The sequence below is a fragment of the Mustela putorius genome, unplaced genomic scaffold, assembly GCF_011764305.1.
Source record: "Mustela putorius furo isolate JIRA1106 unplaced genomic scaffold, ASM1176430v1.1 tig00000281_pilon_pilon_pilon, whole genome shotgun sequence".
Classification (NCBI taxonomy): Eukaryota; Metazoa; Chordata; class Mammalia; order Carnivora; family Mustelidae; genus Mustela; species Mustela putorius.
The window spans coordinates 607,560-634,550 of record NW_025421343.1 but is presented as its reverse complement, the minus strand read 5'-3'; the positions used below and the strand labels follow the sequence as shown (position 1 = coordinate 634,550).

General features: G+C 44.2%; 1 protein-coding gene across 1 annotated transcript; it reads right to left on the bottom strand.

The window, feature by feature from the left end:
* Window positions 1-26,048, bottom strand: MXD1 (MAX dimerization protein 1). Its single transcript, XM_004742128.3, has 6 exons — window positions 25,704-26,048; window positions 24,847-24,946; window positions 20,058-20,087; window positions 4,566-4,680; window positions 2,793-2,952; window positions 1-2,538 (listed from the first exon to the last, which is right to left on the bottom strand). Exons 1-6 carry the CDS (start codon window positions 25,774-25,776, stop codon window positions 2,351-2,353), a joined length of 666 nt encoding a protein of 221 aa, XP_004742185.1. The 5' UTR covers window positions 25,777-26,048; the 3' UTR covers window positions 1-2,350.
* Between the last annotated feature and the right edge of the window lie 943 nt (window positions 26,049-26,991).

Below are 26,991 nucleotides of genomic sequence, written 5' to 3'. Positions count from 1 at the left end.
AAAGGTCAAATAATTACTGTTTTATATTGGGACAGTACATTTCAGATTTCAACCAAAAGACAAAAATGCAGTTTAACTTAAACACAGAAAATAACGGCATCTCTCAGATGCCTTATTTCTAAATCGAACAAATACACAAATTCTGTTCCCTTCCCTCCCCCAAAGCAAGCCCACCAGCTTTGCCCAAAGTCTTGAGTTTTCGATGCCATTTGGCATCCAGCATCTTGGCCTTGTGACGGGCTTCAATGTAGCAATTAAAACGCTTGAGAGGTCTAGCGAATGGCATTCGAAAGGGACCTCAAAGTGCAGATACATCTTTTCGAACATGTTACAGGCTGAGCTGGCTCTTTGAACACTATCACTCTGCTTAAATTCAGGAAGCAGGCTTTAAAAATGCGAAAGGCATACAAGTTGTATTTCAGTGCAAATCTTCAGCTGGTCATTGGAAAAGATTCCAAAAAAAAAAAAAAAAAAAATCCTTTGTGTCACCTACCCCGCCCTTCCCACCCCCACAAAAGCTGAAATTCGGGAAAAAAAAAAAAAAAAACCAGAACAAAACAAAAACAGAAGTACAGATGACTTTGGAATCATTTAAAGAATCGACTATTTCCAATTAAAAATTTTAATACATTAGAATCATTAAAATGAAAGAACAAAAACAATCTTGCTTTGTTTAGACCACTCTAATGAATGAGCTTCCGCGTGGAGCGCATTTGAACTCTGAGTCGTGTAGAAGTTGGAGGCGCTGGAGGCGAGGCGAGGCTGGGGGGCCAGAGACCACAGGCAGTGGGGGCTCAGGGCGGCCACCCGCCTGCCGCTGCTTCAGCCGTGGAGCCCTTAGGTTGCAGTGCGTCTGTGGATTTTAGGAATGTTCTTGTCACTTTGTGACACACACTCTGTTTCAGCATCACAGGTTTTACAAATGGTTCAAATTCAATGAAAAAGATTTGCCAGAGGCTGAAAACCTCGACCTCAAAAATATGAATGCAAAAATATTAAGGGGAATGAACCAATTTTGTAGATACCTACATACAAAGTTTCTAGAACATCTATAAAAGCACAAAGTCATAAGAATTTGTTTTCCATTACATTAGTTTATATAAAATGAATAAATAGTATTTATAGATTTAATGTGTCTTATGTACATATACATGTGCTCTGTTTTAGCTTAAATAAAAATGCTACAAAGTGGGAGACCACTTGAGGGAGAAATCATAACCAAAAAGAAAGATCAGCCTTTTAAACTAGCAACCCCAGAAGCCTCCATAAAGAAGTTTCTGGGTGTATCCAAAAATAAGGAGAGGAATTCTAATAACACTGTACCATCCCCTCCTGTTCACCTGCAACACAGGGTAGAAATGTGGACTTTTCCTTTCACTGATGATGGACACTAGCTCAGCTAGTGCCAAAGCTCAGTTATTGTTGAAAGTTAAATAGGAAAATAGATTAGAGTTGGACCCAATGTCACTTATTTTGGGGTGAAAAAAAGGCATAATCACTTTGTGTTAAGTGGGAAATGGAGATCTCGTTTATCTCTGAGGTAGGAAAAAAAAATGTTCCAGAGACAAGTAGCATAACAAACTTTGAGGGGAAAACGTGCCTTGGGATAGCAGTATGCAGCGCAGTCCCAAGAACATCGCACACAAAGAGATTGTACCGTCCTGTTTGTGACAACAAACGCTGCTGGAGCTTGCATGAGCTGTGCGACCCCAAAGACGTGCTCTAGCACGGTGTCCACTTCCAGGCGAAAACTACTGCTCCCATCCACACGCGGCTGTGTGGGGGGCGGGGTGAGCAGGGGGAGCGGGTGAAGGGTGTGTTTTCTGGAGGTGTTCCTGACTCCTCACTGGGGTGAGGTCCACGGTGAAGTGCTCTTAAATGCCGCTTTCAAAGCTTACTTTGGAGTTCTGAGATCAGGATCTCAACTTTAAAAGTTTGTTTCCTTCCATTTCCTAAGCACAAGACACATTCGGACATTCCTGCTAGGTGAGTAACATAGCCAGAAAACTTTAAGACAGGTATGCTAGACTACCCAGGGACAGTAAATAAGGTGGGGGAGAGTGCTGGGTGGTGAAAGTTGCTTATTCGGTCTGAGAATTCTTGGGTGCTTCAGAGTGATTGGAATGTACAGTCTGGCAGACGGATTTTTATGGAGAGAAAGAGAAACTAGTGGATGCAATCAGAAACCCACCATCCTAAGCACTTCCTGGAAAACGTTTACATAGCTGGTTCTGGTACAGGTGGTACACGGAGGCTGACGTGCAAGGGGACTGTGGTTGGGTCTGATACGCTACCTAATCCGCTCGGCCGGCAGAGCCCTCCGGGAGGCAGCCGCGGCGACCCCGCGCTCTCAGAGGCCCAGACACGTCTTGTGATTGTCCTGGAGCTTTATTCTCTTCATGCTGGAGCTGGAGTAGCCCTCGTCACTGCCCAGGCTCTGCATGCTGCCCCGCTCGTCCGAGTCGCTCACGCTGCTGCTGCTCCAGTCCAAGTCGCCCGTGAGATAGTCTGTGCTTTCAACATCCACGTCGATCTCTTCTGCGGGAAGGACAAGAGACACGGGTGGAGGCACGCCACAGGATGCTCAGGCCCAACCGCCAAGCCAGCCCTGCCAGGCCCTGCACTGGAGCCCCAGCCGGAGTGCGAGGAGGAAGAGGGACTCGTCACTGGGGGTCCAGTGATTGGACATCGCGACAGCTCAAGGGGGCCAGGTCTCTGTTCCTCCCTGGTGTGGCCTCTGGGGACACACACACACACACACACACACACACACACACACGGCAGGTGCTCACCCCTGTCGGAGTCTGAACGCTCCGAGGAGACAGTGGAGCCGATGCTGTCCATCCGTATCCTCTCGATGCCCAGCTTCTCCAGCTGCCGCTTCAGGTGCCGCTGCTCTCGCTGAAGCTGGTCTATTTGGTGAATGGCTTTTCTGTCACAATCTTCAAGTTTCTGCAAGTCAAATGGGGAGCTGTTGGAGCCCGCAGCCAACTTCCAAATGGGCAAGGACTCTGCATCTTGCCTTCGAGCCCCCTGACAGGCTGGTTTTCCTCAGAAGCCCTTCGGTGTCTCTTGTCTGACTTCTCCCAGGGCAGGATGGGGGCCTCCTGCCTTTGGCTATGCTCTGCGGCACCAACCTCGCTGTGGCTACCTGCACAGTCACAGGTAGGGATCTGGGGGCTGAGCTCGGCCCCTCTAATGCTGGGGAAGAGCTAGCAGCCCCCCAGGTCTGTGGGGAACACCCTGAGCACCGCTCTCTGAACTACAGCCCTCCTCGGGCTGGGAGCTGTGACACGGCCATGCAGAAGGAGGGTTCGTCAGCTCCGTGTTCTAATGATATCAACACCTGAGTTATTCCAGATCTCAATTAACTTCTGTTCAGTAGCAGGAAACAGTCTTTGCAAGTCCTGATTCCAAACTGTCCAACATAAGAGCTTAAATGTATTTCCAAAGACCACTTGTTTTTATGAATCTGTTTAACTGTGGTTATGTTGCTCTAGACAGAGGTTCTTTTTCCCTCCAGAACTGTCATGAAGGCAGGTCACTAACCATAATTAAGGAGACATTTGTCCAACAGTGACTAAAGGGTTATTGCTAAACAGTGAGCTCCGGCTGTGGCTTGCGGCAGTCTGACTACCACTTTACTCTCTCACCTTTTGCTCTTCAAGCTACGTGCTACACACGGCCTGTTTCAGACCCTCTGGGAGGTGCTAGGGATACAAGGTGAGCATCAAGACCTCGTCCCCTCCTCCGACAATGGAGACAACCAAACAGTCACACAAACCATGGTCAGATGACAACTGTGATAAGTGCTAAGAGAGAGAAAGATATCCAATAATAGCTCAACTGTCGCAGGAAGGACGTAAGCAGGTCAAGAAAGGCTTCCCTGAGCTAGTGATACCTGTGTTGAGATCTAAAGGATGACAAGAAGTTAACTAGGTGAAGAAAGGAGGAGAAAACATACCAACCAGAGGGAACAGCACGTACAAAGGCCCTGTGGTTAGAGAGCATGACAAGTGCAAGGGGCTGAAAGGGCACAGGGCCCAAGATGCCACTGTACAGGCAGGTAAGGGCCAGGTCATGCAGCCTGCGGCAGGCCTGCTGACAGTCTGCCCTGAGCCACTGAAGAGTTTTAAACAGGGTGACATGCTGACTTGGGCTTTGGAAGGACTACTCTTGGGAAGCACAGAGCTTAGCTCAGAGGCAGCTAGAGGAATACAGGGAGGCCTCTGAGGAGTTCACTGCAGTAGATGGTAGGGTGAAATGGGAGTTAGCCTGTGAAATATTTAGGTCTTGGAGAGGACTCAGATATGGCTAACAGAGTAAGAGATAGCAAGGCTGACCCTGAGTTTTTGGCTTAATCAAACGGACAATTAGAGGACCCTTAAACTGCTGCTACACAAGGGTGAGAAATACTGAGTTGGGTTCTGGACATGTTTGGTTTGGGATGCCTGAGATCATCAAAGAGGCAGGCTGGAGGATGATACACATTTGCTAGCCCTCATTAACAGACAAATCCTTAATGGACAGGTAAAGCTAAAAACGAATCCCAAGGATCTTCTTACCTTTATGTGCAATTTGGCTTTTGTCAATAAACTCAATGTAGTGTGTCGGTTCGATTCCGGCCCAAGCGGAACCAGCCCCTTCAACTTCTCCAGGCACAAGCGAAGATGGGCCCGCCTAAAAAAACAAGGTCACAGTAGCATTGAGAATTTCACAGTGCGCCAGAAGGCCCTCTGGAAAAACAAGTTCTAAAAGAGTAGGAAGTTGCCCAGGCCCAGGCCCAACACCACCAATGACGTCTGGTCAAACAAACATCTTTGGACATTGGACAACTCTGGTGAAAGCCATAGAGAAGCCAAAACTGGGGTTTTCTCATCTCTTTATAATACAGGTGTGTTAGGGAAGGGACTAAGATCTACTCTTATTAGGCATATTTGTCAGGTTATATCCAAGTTTCTGGGTTTGAATGTGACCTGACAGCACATGCCAGGGTTTGAATCCTTTCAATCCATACTTCTTCTTTTCCCATTCATGGGCCACTAGAACTCGAGCACTGCTGTATGTAGCATTAACACACATGAATGGCCTTTGTGGTTACTCATTACAGCTTGCTTTAGAACAGCGAAGATAAAATCCACTTAAGTCACTAACATTGAGACCTGGTTAAAAAAAGTATCGTGTAGCTATCCGGCGGAATACTATGCAGCTATGAAAAGAACCAGAATGTGCTCTACTTACTACCAGGAAAGAACTCTCAGATACATTGTGAAATGAAGAAAAGCAAGATACCATACCATGCATACAACATGCCATCTCTGGACAAAACAGGAAAAGTAATTATATTTTTTTCTATAGACATAAAATCTTGAACAATAAGTAAGAAACTAATCTAACAGCAAGGAGAGAGAAGTCAAGGAAGAGGTGGGAATAAGGTAATATTCACTGAATGACTTGTATCTTTTGGCTTTTCAACTATGTAAACTGTTCAAAAAGTACATTAAAGAAAATGAGGGGCGCCTGGGTGGCTCAGTGGGTTGAACCTCTGCCTTCAGCTCGGGTCGTGATCTCAGTCCTGGAATCAAGCCCCGCATTGGGCTCTCTGCTCAGTGGGGAGCCTGCTTCTCCCTCTCTCTCTGCCTGCCTCTCTGCCTACTTGTGATCTCTGTCTGTCAAATAAATCAATCTTTTAAAAAGAGCAAGCACATCATAAGCATTGCTACACTACACAGCCATGCAGAACAGCTAGAGGTAACCACATGTGGGCCCCGGAGGGGGCCCAGAGGCACAGTGGGACAGAGCGGGAAGGGAGAAAGCCTGGGGGAGGCAGAAGCTGCAGTGAGCCCCTCAAGAGAGATCTTTAGTCACCGACCGGAGTCCCTAAAGTTTTGGAAGTTAACACTTCATTTCTTTGTGCTTTAGTCGGGAACCTAGCAGATCCCGCGAGTGGGAGAAACACCCAGGATTCAGAGTTTTTGCCTCAGCCTACCACATCCTAAAAGCCTTCACAGGCCATTCCAACCCATTGTGATTCCTCCACTTTCTGAGTACTTCCTGGTTTATACTAGTCAAGGGGACATTCACTGTTCTGCTGGAATCATTTGGTATTTGCTAGTCAAGGGGACATTCACTGTTCTGCTGGAATCATTTGGTATTTGCTACTTAACCACTCATTCATTGCAAACTCCTCAGGTTGGACTGCTGCTTAATCACTGCTGAGTTACTATGGTGCCTCCCCCTCCCACTTCCTTAATAAATGTCTGCTGAGTGGGTTGCGTCACTATTCAACTAGACCATAAAAGTTTCTGGAGGACACAGTCCATCTCTCCTCCACCTCTGCTCCTTCAACAGTGCTCCGGCTCCTGGGGTTTTTGATACATGCCCACAGCCCACACACAACCACCCAGAGTGGAGTTCCTAGGAGCCTGGGAGGCTACCAGCTGAACTGGGAGACAACCTTAAAGCTTAATTTGCTCCCCTTACCACTTAAAATTTTTGACCATATTAGCGAAAGTAAAAATGGCTTCAGAAAGCTCCAAGAGGTCCATATGTATGATAACAACCAAGGAAGTCCCTTCACACCCTTCATACCAAGACTTCGGGATGTTCCTCCCAAGGCAGACCTAACAAATGGTACATCAGACATCCTGATGAGCCCGTGTCTCATCTGCTTCCAAGCCTCCTTCCTTGTCTAGCTCTCAGAGGAGAGCTAGGAGCTGTCCTAGACTCTCCGAGGGCCCTTGAAGCCTGGACAGATTTGAAGAGCACAGCATTTGCTCTTGAGCTAGGAAGATTTAATGGCACAAAAATGCCTTACTCTTTGGTAAGACTTCCACTTGCCCTGAAACCCTGTCCGTGTGGAATGGCCACAAGCAAAGGGTCCCATGACAGGTATGCTCCGCCTACCACTGCAGGCGGGAAAAAGCAAAGCAGAACCTGTGTGTAAAATGGACCTATTCACCTTGGATGATAACATTCAAGAAGAGTCATGAAAACAGATCATATAAGAAACACCATGAGAAGATAAAGTCAATTATACAGTTATCCAAATTATTTCTCCCAAAGTTTACAAACAAACTGTCAAGTGAGGAAAAAGAGTTCAAAAATTAGATGCAGACATTTTTCAATTTAACTTGTTACCTGCAAAGACAGCATGATTCAGAACAGAGTCCTATTAGTCATTTTATGATGTGGGTTTATTGCAAATATGAGTATGTAAATTTTTTAGGAAGTTTGTCTACTGATAAAAATATAATAAAGTCATCTTTCCATGCATCGTCATTTCTAGTTCTATAGGGAGTCTAGCCCAGAAAAGTATAATTCTCACTACCCAAATGTGGGTTTTTCCAAAGAACACTTCAAGTTGTGAAACTAGAAAAAAGCCATTTGACTAATTCAAGCTAAGGATAATACGTGTACATTGAGTGTGTTTTTTTGGCCTGGTTCTATGAAAATAAGACCAGAACTTTCCCCATAATTTTGTCGAGATCCAAAGCCAACTTCTGTCCTTAGTAGTGCCTGCCTTGGCCTCCTCAAGTGCCCAATGGCTGCCCTGCCCACCTGCCTGCAGACATCCCCAGGCTGGCACCTGGGCCAGCCATAGGGGAGGGGTGAGGTCTACGGAGTGGGCTCAGTTCTGTCATGTAATAGCAAAATTCGACTCCCGAACCAGATAAACAAGCCAACAGACCCCTCTGTAAAAGCTGCCCTTGAGGCTCCTCAACCCTGAGACACACACGGGCATGCCGCACCCAGGATCTGGAACCCTTTAGCCGGCCTTGAGAGCACCCAGGAATCACGGGATCTAGAGCAAGTAACACAAGCACCTGCCTCAGCTCTTCCTCCCCAGTCCGGACAACTCCCCTGGCCAGGGCTGTGGTCCTCAAGGAGGGGGATCAGTATCCCGTTTTGAACCAGGTCTACCTCCTCCTTGGGGAACCAGCAGAGGTTCTACCACTCGTACTTAACAGGAAGCTACTCCATACCCCAGTCTGCTCCCCACTGAGACCTCCTCCCAGTCCCATCTTCTTCAGCCAGTCCTCTACCGGTTGCCAAGAGCTGCCTCCCAGCTCCCCGCCCCCAGGAGAAGAGGGTTGTGCCGAGTCCTGGCTCCCTCCTGCTCCCAGCTGCCTCTTCTGTTTGTGCAGATCCAACTGCTTTGTTCCCAGGTCATAAACTTTGACAAACTTCATGTGCTGACTTTTCAGAAATACTGCTTTAATTATTCTGAAGGGACAGATACACCTTTGGTCTACAGTGGCATAAAGAGACCAATCTTTGATCTGAGCTATAATCAGTAATGCTTAGAATCCAGTGTGCCCTGTGACTAGGGATAACTAAACTAGATACAAACTACAGTTTTTAAGATTTTGAAAAGGATCTCAAATTCTATTTTTGTTTTTAATTCTTTTAATAGTCACCATACAACCAAATGCCAGTGTCGTATGTAAGAAGAGCAAAGGTTTGGGACCTTGGCTTTGCCACTGACTTCCTAGGTGACCTTGAGCTAATCCCTTCACTCCACATGGCACCAACTTCCTCAGCAGCAGACAGGAACACCATGCCTGACAGCACCAGTATATTAACTGGGACAAGGTATGGAAGTCCCTGGCCAGAGTCTGACAGGAGTGTTTGCTATGGGGTAGCAGTTATTCTTTCAATTCTAGCTTCTTCTGTAGACCAACAATTAGAGGGAACAAACAGATTTGGATAGCACTATAATATTCCTCTGAAAATCAAAAGGGGACTCAAAGTGTCTCACTAGGTAGATAGAGGCTATCTGGTAAAAATCCAAGTCTTCCTTAAAGTAAACACTTGTAACCTATTTTCTATGGCAATACAGATCTTGCTTATGCTAAAGATACTATTTTTACATTAAAAAAAAATCAAGGACAGTGAAGGAGACCATCAACAAAAGCAACCTACTGAATGGGAGGAGATATTTGCAAATGCCATATCCAATAAAGGGTTAGTACCCAAAATATATAAAGAGCTGATATAACACCACCCCAAAAATATAATCAAATTAAAGATGGGGAGAAGACACGAATGGACATTTCTCCAAAGAAGACCTACAGATGGCCAAAAGACATATGAAAAGGTGCTTGACCTCACTCATCACCACCTCGTATCTCAGAATGGCTAAAATAAAAAACACAACAAGTGGGGGCAGAGACGTGGAGAAAAAGGAACCCTCTTACACTGCTGGTGGAAATGCAAACTGGTGCAGCCACTGTGGCAAAGTGTGGAGGTTCTTCAAAAAGTTAACAATAGAGCTACCCTATGATCCAGCAATCGCACTACTGGAGCAAAATAACTAAACACTAATTCAAAACAACTTATAAACAACAGCATTCTCTCCAACAGCCCACGTATGGCAGCAGCTCAAGTGTCTACGGACAGATGAACGGATAAGGAAGATGCGGTATAAATATACACACGACACAGTATTATTCTACCCTAAGAATGAAATCTTCCTTTGCAACGGCGTGGATGGAGCTAGAAGAGTATAATGCTAAGTGAAATAAGTCAAAGAAAGACAAATACTGTATGATTTCACTCACATGCGGAGTTTTAACAAAACAAACGAGCAAAGGCAAAAAAGAAAAAAGAGGCAAACCAAGAACCAGTCTCTTAACTAGAGAGAACCAACCTACAGTTACCAGAGGGGAGGCGGGTGGGGGAGGAGGGAAACCAGCAAGGGGCATTAAGGAGGGCACTTGGGACGGATACTGGGCAATGTGTGGAAGTGCTGAATCAGTCATATTGTACACCTGAACCTAATTATTACACTAGGTTAACTATACTGGAATTTAAAAAATTCAAAAACTCAGCAAGGATCTTATAAAGCTAATGCATGCAATAGAAAAAACTTCTTGGCCACACGTCATGTGGTGTTGGGTAGAAGGGAGCCCAAGGCTGGGGCGGGGGGCGCTGAAGAGCACCCGACTCTCCCTGCTCCCGCTGCCCTTCAACAGCCCAAAGAAAATACAGCAGCAAATACTGACCTTGGAAAGCCAAGCACATCTCTGGGTGTGCTGTCTATAGCCAAAGCACCTACAATCTCTCTCAAACAACAGCAAGAAGAAAGGAGAGCATATTTAAGAATGAACTTAAAACAGCTTTGGAAGGAAACTATAAAACGTTGCTGAGATACATAAGAAAATCTGAGTAAATGGAAAAAAGTGGCACCCTCCTAGATATGAAACTTAAAAGCAAAGAAGCCAATGTTGCCCAAGTCTGTCCACAAATTAAACCTAGTTCCAGGAAAAAAAAAATCCTAAATGTTCTTCTTAATGCTGGGACTCATGTAGAGTTTAGACTCCTGTAGATTCTACAGGAGTCTAAACTCCATCTAGAACAACACAGGTATAAGGGATTGCCAGATTTTTGAAAAAGAAGAATGAGAAGGAATGTGCTATACCAGATACTAAATTGTATTATAAAGCTTTAATAATTAAAAAATAAAGGAATGGGCAGACAAATCAAGTGAACAGAATAAAAAATTCCCAGAAACAGACTGAAGATATAGGTATGAATTTAGCATATAACAGAGGTAACACTGCAAATCCTTGGGAAAGGAATGAATTATTGAGAAAATAGAGAAGTAGGGAGACGGACATCAAAATAAATTCCAAATATATTAAATATTTAAATATAAAATATTTATATTTCATATTTAGCACACTGTTGTCTGTTTGATAGCACACTGTTGTCCATTTTCCTTAAATCTTGTCAGCCATGAATTATGGAAAACTAAACACCCAAGTGAAAGGAAGTCATTAATGAGGTGGCTCTGGGCTGCTTGAGGCACTACCACATACCAGAGCTTGGGCACTGACAGAAGGCACCCGGGCCAGCCAGTGTGCTCTTAAGACAGTTCTGAATGTGGGGCGCCTGGGTGGCTCAGTCGATTAAGCGTCTGCCTTTGGCTCAGGTCATCATCCCAGGGTCCTGGGATCGAGGCCCACATCGGGCTCCCTGCTCAGCGGAGAGCCTGCTTCTCCTTCTCCCTCTGCCTGCTGCTCTGCCTACTTGAGTTTTCTCTGTCAAAATAAATAAATACGATCTAAAAAAAAAAAAAAAAAGAAAGTTCTGAAAGCTTCTCACTTTATTTCTGCCCCCAGACTTAAGCTCCCTCTAGTCTATCCATGTCTCTCTCCCTCTCAGGCCAACAGACTTGTCAACTGGGGAATAAACTGGGAAAAGAGTAAGATCAGAAGTAGACTGTGCCATCTGATAGTGCTCCTGAATTTGCTAGGTTACCCAAAAAGTTCTTCCTGACTTGAACATGGTCAGGAGTGGGAATGGTATCCAACAGGACATATGTGCGTGTCTGCGTGGTAAGGGAGGACTACTGTCAGAGATTTTTTTTTTTTAAACTGAAGGTCTAACTGAATGCTTTCCTTTCGTAGTCAAGTATAGGACAGAACAAAGAATTAGAAGGTGAGAACAGAGTGTACAGGATGGCAGCCAGTGAAGGGGGTAGATAAGTAAGTTCACAGGTAGAAATATGGAAACATACACTTGACTCTTTCATTCATTTACTCCAACTACATTTCCCAGGGAGGATTACTGTGTACTGCTACTTTCACAGGTACTTGGATACAATGCTCAGTTAGATCAAGTCCCTGCCTTGGTGCTTCTTGAAATTTAGTTGGACAACAAAAGTAAACAAATTATTGAAGAATTATTGATCTGAACTACCTTCAGGCTATTACAAATAGCAGCTCTCACCAAAAGTTCTAGAACAGGCTCCCCTTTGCCCTCTATAAAGCCTATTCTTTCTTTTCCCTCACCCATATCTTGACTTACAAGGTGTCAAGCTTCCACAGAACATCAGAACCTGTTTTTTTCCCTTTCCAAATAGATCACATTCATTTCTTCATTCATTCACACACAGACTTCCTACATAGCCAATTGTTCTTTCATTACCAAGTAACAGGAAAGATCAAGACCTTCATTTCATGTTAATCCACTGGAGCCCAGAAATAACAATGTATCTGCAGTTGCTGATCTGAGAGTAGAATCTGGTATTTTAGGCAATCCAGGTCCCTTCTCTTTGGGAAAAGCCCTACCTAACAAAGATACACGGTACCTCACTGAGAACTACTTTTCATTAAAACTGGGCTTTATGGGGCGCCTGGGTGGCTCAGTGGGTTAAAGCCTCTGCCTTCTGCTCAGGTCATGGTTTCAGGGTCCTGGGATGGAGTCCCACATCAGGCTCTCTGCTCGGCGGGGAGCCTGCTTCCTCCTCTCTCTGCCTGCCTCTCTGCCTACTTGTGATCTCTCTCTCTGTCAAATAAATAAATAGATGTCTTAAAAAAAAAAAAGAAAGAAAACTGGGCTTCATATTCTTCACCAAAGGAAAAAAAGCAAACAATAAACAATAGCTGATTTAACTGTAAAGTTTCACCATCTTATTTCCTAGCTTTGTATGGGCACAGATGTAGCCAATTAAATAGCTTCATAAATGCTACAGGATAAATGGAGGTTTAATAAAAATTTCAGATATGCTACATATGAGCTGTATAGTGAGAAAAAAAGGTTTAGTATAGAATAAGAAGAAACAAATCATCTCATGGGGTCAAAAATTACTCCCTAAAAGTGATTACAGGTCACAAGAGATCCTTCCTCCAGATTTGGGGTTAAGAACAGAGCCTTCAACTGGTCAAACAAAAGGTCCGGGTGAAGACTACAAGTCATGCTTTGAGGGGAAAAAAAGGACTCTCCTCCTTTCCCGAAAATGATCCCTTTATAAATAATTGCCAGATGCATCACTATTACCAACTTAATTAGAACCTAGGAAGGTTTTAAAGATTTTTGATAATTGTGATAAGGAATCTTTATAAAAGATACAGAGATAGTTCTATATGCTAGCAGTATGGGAACAGGTCACTTGATGAACAAGGCATAAACAGCAATTCACGGTGGCTACATTTTGAAGTTATAAGATCACTTCTCCACTAAAAGTATGAAATACATAGTATATTCATTAATATGTCCTTTCCAGAGACCAATTTCCAGAGACTATTAATGCTTATGACAAAAAGTCAGGCAGTGCCCCCAGTGCTCCAGCGGGGACTGGAAATTAGTTGAATAAGCAGCATAGGTCTTTTCTCCAAGTTTTTCTTTTCTTTCTTTTTTTCTTAATTTTTTTTTTAAATTTATTTGACAGACAGAGATCACAGGTAGACAGAGAGGCAGGCAGAGAGAGAGGAAGGAAAGCAGGCTCCCTGCTGAGCAGAGAGCCCAATGCGGGGCTCAATCCCAGAACGCTGGGATCATGACCTAAGCAGAAAGCAGAGGCTTTAACCCACTGAGCCACCCAGGCGCCCCTCTCCAAGTTTTTCCAAGGGCAGATGCCATCTATCCAAGAGGTATAGTCCAAGGAAAACAGATTCTAGAAGTACAAATCTGGGTGTTCTACCTTCAATGTAGACCAGATTTGCACACTGATAACTACATCCCTTCTTTGTAATAACCAGGCCATGCCCTTAGCCCCATGTGGCAACAAAGCAATGCAGATTCGTTACAACACTCTAGAGTGAAATCTGAATGTGGTCAAGAAAGTTCAGAAACAGTAAGAGTGGCGCAATGCCTACCACAACTCGGGCCTGATGCAAATGTTACACCCCTACCCTCTTCCGATAGGAGGAGCTTGGCCATTTGAAAAGTGGAAATAATGATAGGGACCTGCAATCAATTAGAATATCACCAGAAGAGATCTGACTGCAGGGATTTCTCATTCCAGACCAGAGGCTACTGCAATACTGTTAGACCAAATGAAAATAATAGCTTAGATCAGGCTGCTGAGTCCTCCCCACAGAGCGCACACAAAAATCTTTTGTCATGGGGTCAGAAGACTCTAGCAGAGGTAATCTCTCTAGACCAGCTAGCTGCCTAATTCCAGCAAGGCCTGCATATGTACCATTCCAGAAAAACGAGTGCCTATTATTAAAGAAGATTCCAGAGCCTTCTTTTGAAAAAAAGTCCAACCTAGCACCTGACTCCTGACCCACTGACTACAGCTTATATGCAGTCAGTGTCCATTTGCTAAAGTGTTATTGAAAGGCATTGAGACCAGAGGAATTCCCAGAAAACAGACGAATTATTATCAACAAAGCCATATAACAACAAGATTCAAAATTTTCCTATATTCCAATAAGAGTTAATTAGTAATTACAATGGGAATATAATAGTGATTTAAAAATTGGGGTGCCTGGGTGGCTCAGTGAGTTAAAGCCTCTGCTTTTGGCTCAGGTCATGATCCCAGAGTCCTGGGATGGAGCCCCACATAGGGTTCTCTGCTCAGCAGGGAGCCTGCTTCCTCCCCTCTCTCTGCCTGCCTCTCTGCCTACTTGTGATCTCTGTCAAATAAATAAATAAAATCTTAAAAATTTATATATATGTATATATATGTATATGTGTGTGTATGTCTGAATACCTCTTTTTTTTTTTTTTTAAAGATTTTATTTATTTGTCAGAGAGAGAGGGAGAGAGAGCGAGTACAGGCGGACAGAATGGCAGGCAGAGGCAGAGGGAGAAGCAGGCTCCCTGCCAAGCAAGGAGCCCGATGTGGGACTCGATCCCAGGACGCTGGGATCATGACCCGAGCCGAAGGCAGCTGCTTAACCAACTGAGCCACCCAGGCATCCCGTGTCTGAATACCTCTTAAAAGAAATATGCAAGATGTACAGGGAAACACTATAAAACTTCAGAGAGAAAATGAATCTGAATAAATGAAGTCATATACCAAATCCTGGATGGAAAGAGCTAATACGTGAACATGAACTTTTATTTATTTATTTTAAAATATTTTATTTATTTATTTCACAGACAGAGATCACAAGCAGGCAGAGAGGCAGGCAGAGAGCGAGGAGGAAGCAGGCTTCCTGCTGAGCAGAGAGCCCAACGTGGGGCCGATCCCAGGACCCTGAGATCATGACCTGAGCCGAAGGCAGAGGCTTTAACCCACTGAGCCACCCAGGCACCCCATGAACATGAACTTTTAAAAGGTTCATTTATACTAAAATTATTAGATTTTGATTTTGAAAGTCCCAAAAGGATTTGGATGTTGTGGAGATGGGTTGACCATACAATTCGTAGGGAAAAATAAACTAGTAAAAAAAGCTAACAACATGGTAAAATTAAAAAAAAGAAATAAAAGGAGAAGGGAGTAGGGATTTGCTTTACCAGATCTCGAAGTTCATGGTAAAACCTCAATGACTGAAACAATATTCACTGGCAGAGGAAGAGCAGAGCAGATGATCAACGGAACAGAAGAACCAGTCTAGAAACGGACTCAGCCACAAACATGAATTTAGTATACAATAGAGGCAGCAAGTTCAGACAGTGAGAGAAAATGGATTCTGTTAAATGAAATGATAAACTGGACAATAATATGATACTCAAAGGGGCAATCTCTTTCATATATATCCTTCATATATAAAATCTTTTCAAAGTAAGGGGAAAAAGAATGCCCGAGTAGAAAATTGGGCAACGGTTATTAACAGGCAGCATAAACACAAAAAGGTAAGAAAATGATTTGATTATGCTAGTGACGTAAGAAATGCAAATTGAAACAAGTTGTCTGTTTTTACTTTTTACGTATCAATTTCATAAAGGTCTTCAATTATAATATCACCTTGTGAAGGTGTAAGGAAAATACACCGGTGGGCAATCAGCAGTCACATCGAAAACCCTAACAATGTGTCTATCATTATTTCCACAACTGTAAGTTCACCTTAAGGATGTAATTATGGTGGACAGTGGTTTATCTACGACGTAGTTTAAGGAAGTACTGTGTGTATTAGCCAAATACAGGAAAGAACCTAAAGCAGGGGACTGGTTATAGGAGTTACCGCCCATCTGTAGGAGAGAACATTACTAAACATTACTAAAAGTAATGTTAGAGGAGACTTGACACTGGAAAATATTGATAATGTAGCTTGAAAAGAAGATAGATATTATTTACTGTGGGATCCCATGTTGATTAAAAAAAAAAAAGGCATGCACAAAACCTAGATGGGTACAGAACTTAGTAGGAATATTAGCAGCTGTTACTATTGCAATTAGGACAGGCGATTTTTATATTTTTTGTGCTTTTTGGAACTTCCCAATTTTCTACCCTAAACTATATATATTTTTTTAACAATTTTACTTATTATGAGAGAGAGAGAGGCAGAGGCCAAGGGTGAAGCAGGCTCTCCACAGGGAGCCCGATGTGGGGCTCGATCCCAGGACCCCAAGATCATGACCTGAGCCGAAGGCAGATGCTTAACCATCTGAGCCACCCAGGCGCCCCCTAAACTATATTTTTAAGTCATTTTCCAAAAGCAACTTTGGCGATACACTTCAAAGTTCCACTGCTGTCTTCTGGCAGCTAGAATTATGGATGATTTAAATTGTTCTTAGACTCTCTATAGTTCTCAAAATTTTTGGTAAGATTGGTTTTTTTTTCTTTTTTTTTTAAAGATTACATTTATTTGAGAGAGAGAGAGCAAGTGCGAGAAAGATCACAGAAGGAGAGAGAGAAGCAGACTTGCTCCTGAGTGGAGAGCCTGAGATGGGACTCCATCCCAGGACCCCAGGATCATGACCCGAGCTGCAGGCAGATGCTTAACTGATGAGCCTCCCAGGTGTCCCTGTAAGATTAGTTTTTTTTTTTTTTTTTAAAGATTTTATTTATTTGACAGAGAGAGATCACAAGCAGGCAGAGAGGCAGGCAGATAGAGAGAGAGGAGGAAGCAGGCTCCCTACCGAGCAGAGAGTCCGATGCGGGGGCTCCATCCCAGGACCCTGAGATCATGACCTGAGCCGAAGGCAGCGGCTTAACCCACTGAGCCACCCAGGCGCCCCTGTAAGATTAGTTTTAAAAAGAAAAACCATGGGCACCCGGGTGGCTCAGTGGGTTAAAGCCCCTGCCTTTGGCTCAGGTCATGATCCCAGGGTCCTGGGATCCAGCCCCGCATTGGGCTTTCTGCTCAGCAGGGAGTCTGCTTCCTCTCTCTCTCTGCCTGCCTCTCTGCCTACTTGTGACCTCTTTCTCTGTTAAATAAATTTTTTAAAAAAATCTTTAAAAAGAAAAACCATACACTCAAAAGTGTTTCCTGAGGAGGCTGGATCCACAAGGCCTAGTCACAATTCTGGGAAGCACCGGCGGAGTGACAGCCGCTCCCATCTAAACTGATAAACTGAACCCTCCACCCCGGGAGCAAGGGCTTCATCAGACTCTGTATTCCCAGCACCTTAGGACCCAGAATCTTCAGGCCTCCAGAATGCCTCATCTAGAGAACGGAAAATACAAGCCTTCTAGAATGGTGGAGGTGGGGTATTTTCCTGCCAACACCAAGGATAGTGAAGTGGTAATGTTGAGTATATTGTCCTCATAGTGGAGTCCTGATGAAGACCAATTACTCAGAATCTCTAAAGTGCCACAGAAAAGGATTTTGTTTAAAAATCTAACCCAAGCATAATCAACTCTGCGGTATCAAAGAGGAAAACAAATTCCCATTGTTGAAAGCTCTTTTCCTAAGGTTTTTGTTTTTTTTTAAGAGTCATGTCAATCTTTCTACGTGATGTTTTAAGGTAAAAAATGGCTAAAGTGCACATGCACTTGGCAAAGCAGGGTTCTCTTATGGGAACCAACTACTAAAACCAGGAGACGACCACAGTGGCTGCTCAGCCGTCTTCAAAACCGAAGATTCTTAAGCATCTACACTCATATGGGGAGAAAAACGGAGCAACTTTAAGTTCCTCTCCTGGACTGCAGCAACCAATGTTTGGTTAAATTAAGAAATTTGAGTCTTTACTTCCTTCTTTTCTGTTCACATGCTCTGGACTAGAGAAAGAATTATCAAGACCTTAAAAGACCGAATTCCAAAAAAGAAAGGACAGTAAGGAAACTAGATAAGTCTTCAGCAAGCAAAAGTGGACTGGTCACACGGAAGCTGTGTGAATTAGAAGCAGCTTGCTCAGTGGGGGCTCCAAATCTAGTTTTCTGGATTCTTTGCCTCTACAGCCTCTCATGTATACCTCAATCTGAGCACATAGTGTGTTCATTGAGATGGTCTCTCCGTCTTTCCCATTAGACAGACTACACTTCTCACGGATGGGGATCATGCTGATCTAATACCCCCAGTGTGAACTCATTTAATACCTAGTACTGAGCACAAGTTCTGGAGACACTGGAGGCAAAAAATAAATGCGGCTGAATGGCTAAAAAGGAAAACTGACATTGTGTGGCATTCTTGCATAGGTAAAAAGCATAAAGTAGTGGTAAGTGCAAAAGCCCTTATCCAAAGGGGTAAAATTTTCATAACAAAATGACTGTCTAATGGAATAATAAAAAAGTAAATGCCTAAGTAAGGTGGGGGAGAACTAGAAGACTTTTCAGCAGAAAGAGTCCCAGTTTACTCAGTTCACCCCCAAGGCAGAAAGCTGAGAATCCAAAGATGAGAAAGAGAGGCGACATCTGACTACCTTTCCAACTTAAAAGATACTTTTGAGTTCCCAATTCATGAGCCGGAAATCCCTAAAGCATAAAGGAAGCTCTGACTTCAAACACAGTCCCAATCACAGAATAATTAAAAGGGAAGAAGAGGGATGGGAGCACGTGTGCAGTGAGGCACACACGGAATTCTTCAGCGGAGTCACGCTACGGGTTCACCCTGTTCCAACCTTCTCCTTTCCAGTAAGTCAGGTCTGCCCTTTCCCAGTGGAACGGGTCATTCAGATCCTGACTTTCAGAGGCAAGCTCCGTCTTCAAAGAAGGTTTGCATGAAATAACCATATGTATTTGCAGAACCATCACTACCCATCATCATCTCGCTCACGCAGAGCACCGAGAAAGCCACTCAGTCTGAACGGGTAGCCTGTATTTCAAATTGATGGGCGCTCGGAGACCAGAATGAAGCTTGTTCAATGGTTCTCAGCCCTGGCAGCACATGAGAATCACCTGGGGAGCTTTTAAAAAAAGTACTAGAGCAGAGTCTCAACCCAAACCAATTAAAGCAGAATTGCTAGGGGTGAGGTCTGAGCATTGGTTTCTTTCTTTCCTTTTTTAAAGCCCCGCAAGGAATGACTATTAATTCTCCCTCCCACCACAGCATAGTAAAAGTGGTTATTTCTTTTTTTAAGTCTTTATTAGAGATAAAAGATTTGCTTTAAAATACTCCACGGAGAGGGGTAGTTTTGATTATCTAAGATTGACAAAATGATAATGATGGTTGAAGCTGGGTAATGGATACACAGAACTCGATTACATTATTTGTTCTCATATATTTGAAGATTTCTAGAAGTTCTTTTATAAAATTGGCAGAAATAAAATCTGTTCCTTCTCCTCAAGTGAATAAATGTAATTTAATACAAAAATATTTTTAAGAAAACATTAAAATAAAAACTTCGCAAGTGACTAAGTACAACCAGAGTCAAGATCCACTAGGCTACATCATTGAAGAAGGGGCAAACCAAATTTAAAAACTAAAGATTCAAACAAACAGCAAGAGGCAATCCAGGTGAGAGAGATCAACTCAGGCTCAGCCAGATGGATCCCAGGGAGGGTGGCAGGCCTCCACTAGTGAATCACCATCTCCAATTTGTGCTATGCATATATTTGCCTGAATTTTGAGAATCTTTATTCTCAAGTAAACTGTAAATACACACACATATGTATGTATATTTATATATATCTGGGTGTGTACACGATTTAAGACAGAACTACCAATTATATTCAGCAGCATGTCATTTTTTTAAAAAACACTATTTGTGGAAACATGGCTCATGACCTAAAATGCTTTGGCCTGTGAAACAGTCACCCAGGAAGGCGCTCCTTAGGAGAAGCAGGTGGCAAGAGTGAGGGGTGGGAGTGTGGTTTCTGGAACCTTGCAAGCCCTTCGTCTACCTAAGTGATTTAGGGGCAGCGCTGCTCAACAGACTAGAGGAAACTCATATATCAGGTGTTGCTTATGGGAAGAGCCAAGAAAAAACAGCCATGTCTCCAAAATCAGAGGACATATCAAAGAGACCCCCATCCCACCCCCAAATCCCCAACTCACCTATTCTTCTCCATTTCATTGTGAGTTGATCTGAAAGAAGGAACAGTAAGAAAAAAGTGAGATTCTTCTGCTCTTAAAGGACTGCTTCAACACCAATACAGTTATTTTAACTTCTTTCTCTCCAGAGTTGGCAGGAGAGAAAACAGAAAGGGAAGGAAAACTTAGTGGGCTCTGCTACACAAATCAGTTCCTTTGAGGAGTTAGATAAACGTAAATGTGTAAAATAGAGTTCAAGGACAAGTGGCCAACTTAAGAGGCGTGCAATCCCTGGTGGAAATGTAATCCATTTTAAGAAAGGAAATAAAAGGGGTCTATTTATACAAAGAGAAAAACAGCTGTGCCATGTGATGCGAATTCGGGTTCTAGAACAGTGAAGAAGCTTTCTTCAGGCTGAGGGTAGAAGAGTGGTGGTGTCATCCCCCTGAATCCTGCAGTTTTTCTAGATGAGTAGATACACCAAATTTTTATGCTAAGTTTCTTAACAATAGGATACAATTTTAAGTGGATAAAAATAATCCCTCATCCCTCAATCTTTCTACTCCCTGACGTAATTATCTGATCATGTCCACCCTCCTGAAAAACGCTACTGGTGAACAGCTCCCAGAGGATTTCGGGAAAGGGCTTCTAAAACTGAGCTCCACATAAAGACGATACGGATTGGTTTAAAGCTTCGGTGAGGGTGAATTGTGAAGTCTAGCTTTGCCACTGACTGGTGCTGTAGAAGAAACAAAATCCTTTACCATCTTGTCCTTGATTAACCCCTCTGTAAAATGGGGAGTAAAAATTAGTGTCAATTATCTACTCAACACACATAGATCAATGAGGTAGCAACTGTAAAAGTGATTAGAGAGCCTTGGACGAAAGCTGTGGTGGATGTGAAATCCTGTTATTAAAGTGTTTATAGCTGACCCTGAATATAAGGCCTGGTCTAAGAATTTATAGACAGATTTCCACAGAAGTCACAGGAAGCCAGTCAATATGGCCACTACAGTGTCCTCCTCACACAACTCCTCCCTAATTATAAATTTGAGGAACCTCCCAGCATTATAAAGGAGCTGAATCTTGACTTTTCTTCATGGAAATTCTCTGGAATCTAAACAGTTCAGGAGACAGTGCCCTGGCTCAGGCCAGAATCTTCTGGGCCTACAGAGAAATTCTCACGGTAATCACAGAAAAACAGGACCTCTGTGAATGCTCCACCACTCATTTATACCGGGGAAGCAATCACACCCAAGTTCATTCACACCAGAGAAGGCTGGTGGGGTGTGTGTAGGGGTTTGTAGTCTCAGAATGAGACATTTCCAATCCTGCAATAAAACTTCTCTTCCACAAGGCTCCTGGGACACCAATTTTTATTAATGAGGAAAACTGAGAAAATAATGACAGTATTTTAAGTTTTAGAGTATTTGTTTTCTAGGTAAAGGACCTCAAAATTGGTTACTGTAAAAGCTTTATATTGATTTGCTTGGTTTTCCCTTAGCCTTCTTCAGTTACATTTTTCTGAAGATTTACTTCCTGCAATGGCTGGCAGGATATCACAGTTAACAAGTTGGGCCCGCGCTACAAACCTTTGGCTTTAAAGCATGTGGCATTTTAGTTTTAACAGGGAATAACAAGTTCAAAGTCTGACAGATTTTTTAAATGCATGAAAGTATATGACAGCAGTTGGTCAGGATTTCCCTATTTAATTGTGGGCAAGGACCATCCCAGGAAGGTGGTGGAGGACAGAAGGCTGGGTATTTGAAAGCATATCATCTCTGATTACAGAGAATAGCATGCAGGGCACTCTTAGCTAAAATTTCTGGATTCTTTGAAGCTACATACAAGAAAAATTCTGAATCCCCAAGATAAACTTTTAAACAAATTCCATAGGAAGGACAACTCCTTCTAGACTTTGAACAGTTTTGGAAACTACAGATCTTATCTGATTACTTAAGAGTCTTGAACACAGGGACCTAGGTGCCTCAGTCGGTTGAGTGTCTGCCTTCGGCTCAGGTCATGATCCTGGAGTCCCACATCAGGCTCCCTGCTCCGTGGGGAGTCTGCTGCTCCCTCTGAACCTACCCCCCTCCATGCTTTAACTCTCTCTCTCAAATAAATAGATAAAATCTTAAAAGTACTGAACACATTATGATTTTTACAAGGGGACTTACATCTAATGTCACCATTTAAAAATATATTCTTACAAGGGGCACCTGGGTGGCTGAGTCAGTTAACATCTGACTCTTGATCTCAGTTCAGGTCTTGGTCTCAGGGTCGAGTTCAAGCCCCACACTGAGCTCCACGCTGGGCGTGGAACCTACTTAAAAAAGAATATATGTATATATATATATATATATATATATATATATATATGCTCACAAAAAGATAACTAAGCCAAACTACAGAGTGTATGAGAATGGGGAAAGTTCTTGGGTTCAAAAAGAGTCTCCATGTCAGCTCAGCTATATACCCCTGTTGCATAGAAGAGCTAGGAGGCAGGTCCTGAACTTCTCGTTTCATGAGTGCCAAAGCCTGCTCTACAGTTTAACAAAACAGACCTTTAAAAACAACTCTGGATTTCAATTCTAAATGATTAGTAACTCATTTCAAAAACCAGTAGGAAAGAAAAAAAGATTTCACTCCCTGTATTCCAGTAGTTCTCTGGATGATTCTGAAGCGATCAATATTTAAATTTCATTTTTGTTTTTTTTAAACAAGCAACTAGAGAAACTGGATTAAAATCTGCATTTTTAGTTCCCAAGAAGTTGGATATGTGGCTAAATCTTATTTATTTTTTTATTGTCCAAGTAAAAGTAGTCCCCTGACTCTACAACCAAAGAGCACAGCACTTGAACCTGAATTAACAAGAATAAACTATTATCTGGTGGTTATGTAAACCAGCAGTAATCTCACCATCGCCCTTACCTCACTGCAAAATCCTGACCATACATGGCCTTGGAGAGAAGTCTAAATCAAAGGGGTCAAACTGCATTCTCTGGGGCGATGTCTCACTGCTAAGGTAAGGGTCATTCCTTACCTGATCACATTTAAACAAAACCACCTACTCTTGCTTCATGTTTGCTTGGTGCCATGTCCAGGTTTAATTAAGGTCTCTCTCAGAGATCCTTGCACCACTGAGGATATGACACTAATTCTTTAATGGTCAAGAACATGGGAAACTGTGATAGCCTCTGGTCTGTAACCATGGAAAGCAAACCAAACCCATTAACAGAAGACAGCTTTTCCAAAACTCAGTAGTTATAGCTATTTCTTCCATAATAGCACTGGATAGTAAAGAGAAAGAATCTGTTTCTTGGCTTGCATTTCTCAACTATCATTATTTTTCTTTCCTAATCACCTTTGAGGACCAGCCTGCTTCTCTTTCAATATCCCTTTCTCTTCCTCTCCCCACCACTGAACCTCTTCAAACTTTCCTATGAAACTTAGGGAAAAATAAAGTGCTAAAGATTAAGCCTTGACTAGCAGAGTGGACAATTCCTTCCAAATCATGAGTGGACAAGAATAAAAGTAACAAATGGAGTACCCTTTTCAGGAAAAATAAACAAAAAGGCTTCAAAGTTCTTCCAAACAAAATTCAAAGAATACTGTAACAAAATGCAACATAGCTAAATTGTTTTATCCCCCTGCAAGTCAATATTAACATTCTTCTTATAGGCCCTTAATACCCACACACAGATCTATTAGCTACCACCTTCAAGTAATGTGAAACATGGGAGGGAAAGGAAAAGCAATTACCAGGTTCATCCCTCAGGTGCCTTCTTATTCAAGAGCTTAGCACATGTGTGTGGCTCACATCCTGTGGTTCTGCCAACACTAAGTACAATGGGAAGAGTCAAGGACAGAAGCAGCAGTAAGAGCAAGTGAGTTTTAGGTTTAAATGGGACCTCCTGGCTTTGAGTGGTCTGTATTATGCCACAGAGGCTAACCAAATACAGTTGCTTGCAGCCAGGAATAAGGATTCTAAGTCAGTGATGAAAATGTGAATGACTATTGGAATGAAAGGTATAAGTAAATAGACCTAACAGATTTCCTAGCTAACTTATATTTTAAGGGCAAAGAAGGGAAAAAGGGGAAAGTAACATTAATAGAGTACATCATAGGTAGCATGAACTATACTCAGGGTTTTAATGTGATTTCACTGATCATTAACCACATACTTCCTAGTGAAATTTACAGATTTTAAGAACTAGAAGGCTAACATAAAAGGGTTGTGGCATATTAATATTTTAATATTAATTTTCCATCACCAAAAAGGCAGGTCTTAACCTCCATCATTCCTCTTTGCCACTATAAACAGATTTAACAGTTTATGAGACAAACCACTGCATTTCATTTACATGTCAAATATGAAATCTTACCACCTACACTAAATTGGATACTTTAGCATGTTTATAAAATCTTCACTATGAAAAGTAAAAGAAATGGATAATGTCCAGCATTTCCAATTATAAAAAAAACCTGCCTTTAATCTGATTTCTGAAGGCAACATATTGTCATTGTTCCTAATCTCACTGGAAGTTTCCATAGATTTTTGTTCCAAAAGGGAAGAAAAGCAAAATAAAGTTTAAAAGTTCATAAAGAAATGTAAAACACTTCCATTTCTCTCTTCTGTCTCAACTCAAACACAAGGGCTCCTTCCTCCAATGGCTTAAGACCATGTGTGCCTGACTGAATCATGATCGCTACTTAATGTATTTACTGGGTTATAATCACAACAGACAACTTCCATTCTGCAGTTTGTATCATCTGCAATCTAAAAGAGAAAGAGAAATATTTACCAAATTACCTGCTACTGCTGTTATTCTTCTTGGATTTGTTCCTCCGTTTTAAGGCATCTCTGTCCTTGTTATTGTATGGTAACATGGAGGCATAACCATGTTCAGCTTCTAGAAAATCGAAGGATCCAGTTAATGAATGAGCCTAGAACATTCAATATTCTCTCCCCTCTACAGTATTTCCTTTTTAAATTTTATTTTTCATTAAAAGAATATTGTGTTAAGAAACAAACGATGCAAGGTGGAATTCTTAGAACAATGATTTTTTTTTTTTTTTTTAATTGTGTGAATACCCTCAGTTCGGAGCAGGTGTAAGAAGCATTCCAGCTGCTCATTGTTGAGAAAGACACAGCAAGTCGCTGAGCTCATGGAGCTTGGGTTCCCCACTGGCAACGTCCAGCAGGTTGGCGTGCTTTAAGTGGGACCAGCCTCGGGCGAAGGTGCGGGGCAAACACCCGAAACCCAGAGGGCGGGGAAGGGGGCGCGCAGGGGAATCGCTGCTCCTCCAGCTGGGAGACGGGGCTCCAGGCCCAATTGGGGGCCGCTCCGGACAAGCCCCGGTGGGGTAAACCAAGGGTCTGGCCGAGAGGACCCCAGGCACCCCATTTGCTTTGCGGTGGGGGGGGGGGCAGCGCTCGGGACTCCGGAGGCAGCGGCCCCTTTCCCCACCCTCATTCATTGCCTTTGGGGCAGCAGCGGCCTCCCTTCGGACCGCGCGTGGGGAGAGCTGGAGGGGTTGGGAGCGCTCGCGGTCGCGGTCTCTGCGCCTCCAACCACCCCCAGAGAGGCTGGGCGCCCCTACCCCGCGGCCGGGTCCCTCAGAGCCCCCGGCCCCGGCTCGGGATGGACCCCTCCCGTCCCCGTGCACCTCTCTCCCGCCGCTCCAGGTAGTCAGCCGCCTCCAGCAGCATCTGGATGTTCATCCGAACCGCCGCCGCCATTCTGCACCGGGGGCCGGAGCCACGGGACCAACCCCCACTGTCCACGGGCTCGCCGCCGCCGCCGGACACCCGCGCCCTGCTGTGGACCCCGCAGAGCAGGGTTGAGAGAGCCTCTCTGCCGACCACGCTCGCCGGAAGCGGCGAAGGGGGTCCGGTGAGCTGGGCACCGCCGACACCGTGACAGAACCCGAAGAAGAGCAGCAGCCGCCACCGCCGCGGAGTGTTTATCTCCGACTCACCATCCCCCCGCCCCCAGGCCCTTCTCTTGACAGGCCCGCTTCGGCTGCGTTCCTCATTGGGCACCCTAAAGAATGCCCCGCCCCTGGCCTTGTCCGATTGGGGAAAAGCATTACAGCCCCGCCCCCTAGAGTCCGCTCCTCTCTCTGGTTGGTCACGCTTGACAAGGCCCGGGCTCCACCCCCCCTTTCCAATTGGTAACAGGATTCGCAACTCCGCCTCGTGCTCCTTCCCTGTTTTCCATTGGTTCTATGCCGACAACCCCCTTTTGCTTTGTTAGTATTGGCCCAGAGCTACAGAAAGCGAGCCACTTTGCCTATCTCCCATTGGTGGAGCTGGCTGAAACCTCCCAGCTACGATGACGTCACCATCCTTCGGGCCCAGCGAACCCTGAGTGGCTGGTGATCAGCGGCGCCGCCACTCCTCCCCTGATCTGGCATTGGCTGGGAGGGCTGACCTGGGCGCGGGCGCTGATTCACCGCCGCCGCTGGGCTCCGCTCCGTCCGGCCCATCCCGGCCCCGCCTCGGACCTGTTGCCCGGGCCTGTCCCCGGGGAAAAGTTCCGAGAGCCTGCCGGTTATCCTTCGAGTGAAGGCTGGCACCGCGCGTCGCCTGGGCTCTTTGTCCTGCTCGGATTCCTGGCCGGAGCCCTCGGTCCGGCGGCCACAGTCCCAGAGGTTCCAGGCTTCCCAGCTCCCTGGCGGCTGTGGGCCCCGCTGCGAATCCCACTGAAGCGAGAGTGGCGCCGGCAACCTGGTGGGCCCGGGGCTTCCGCCGGCGCCACGTGGCTGTGGGGCTTGAAGGAAAAAGCTTGCCTTGCGTTAAACGCTCGCCGCCCAGCGTTTTTTCTCCTCAGAAAGCGGCGGAATCGGGCAGCCGTTTACAGCCCTGCGCGTCTCTGTTGGCACTCCCCAGCCTTACCCCAAGTGCAGGCATAATCACTCCCTCAAAAACTTACTGCATCTACAGAATCCCCAG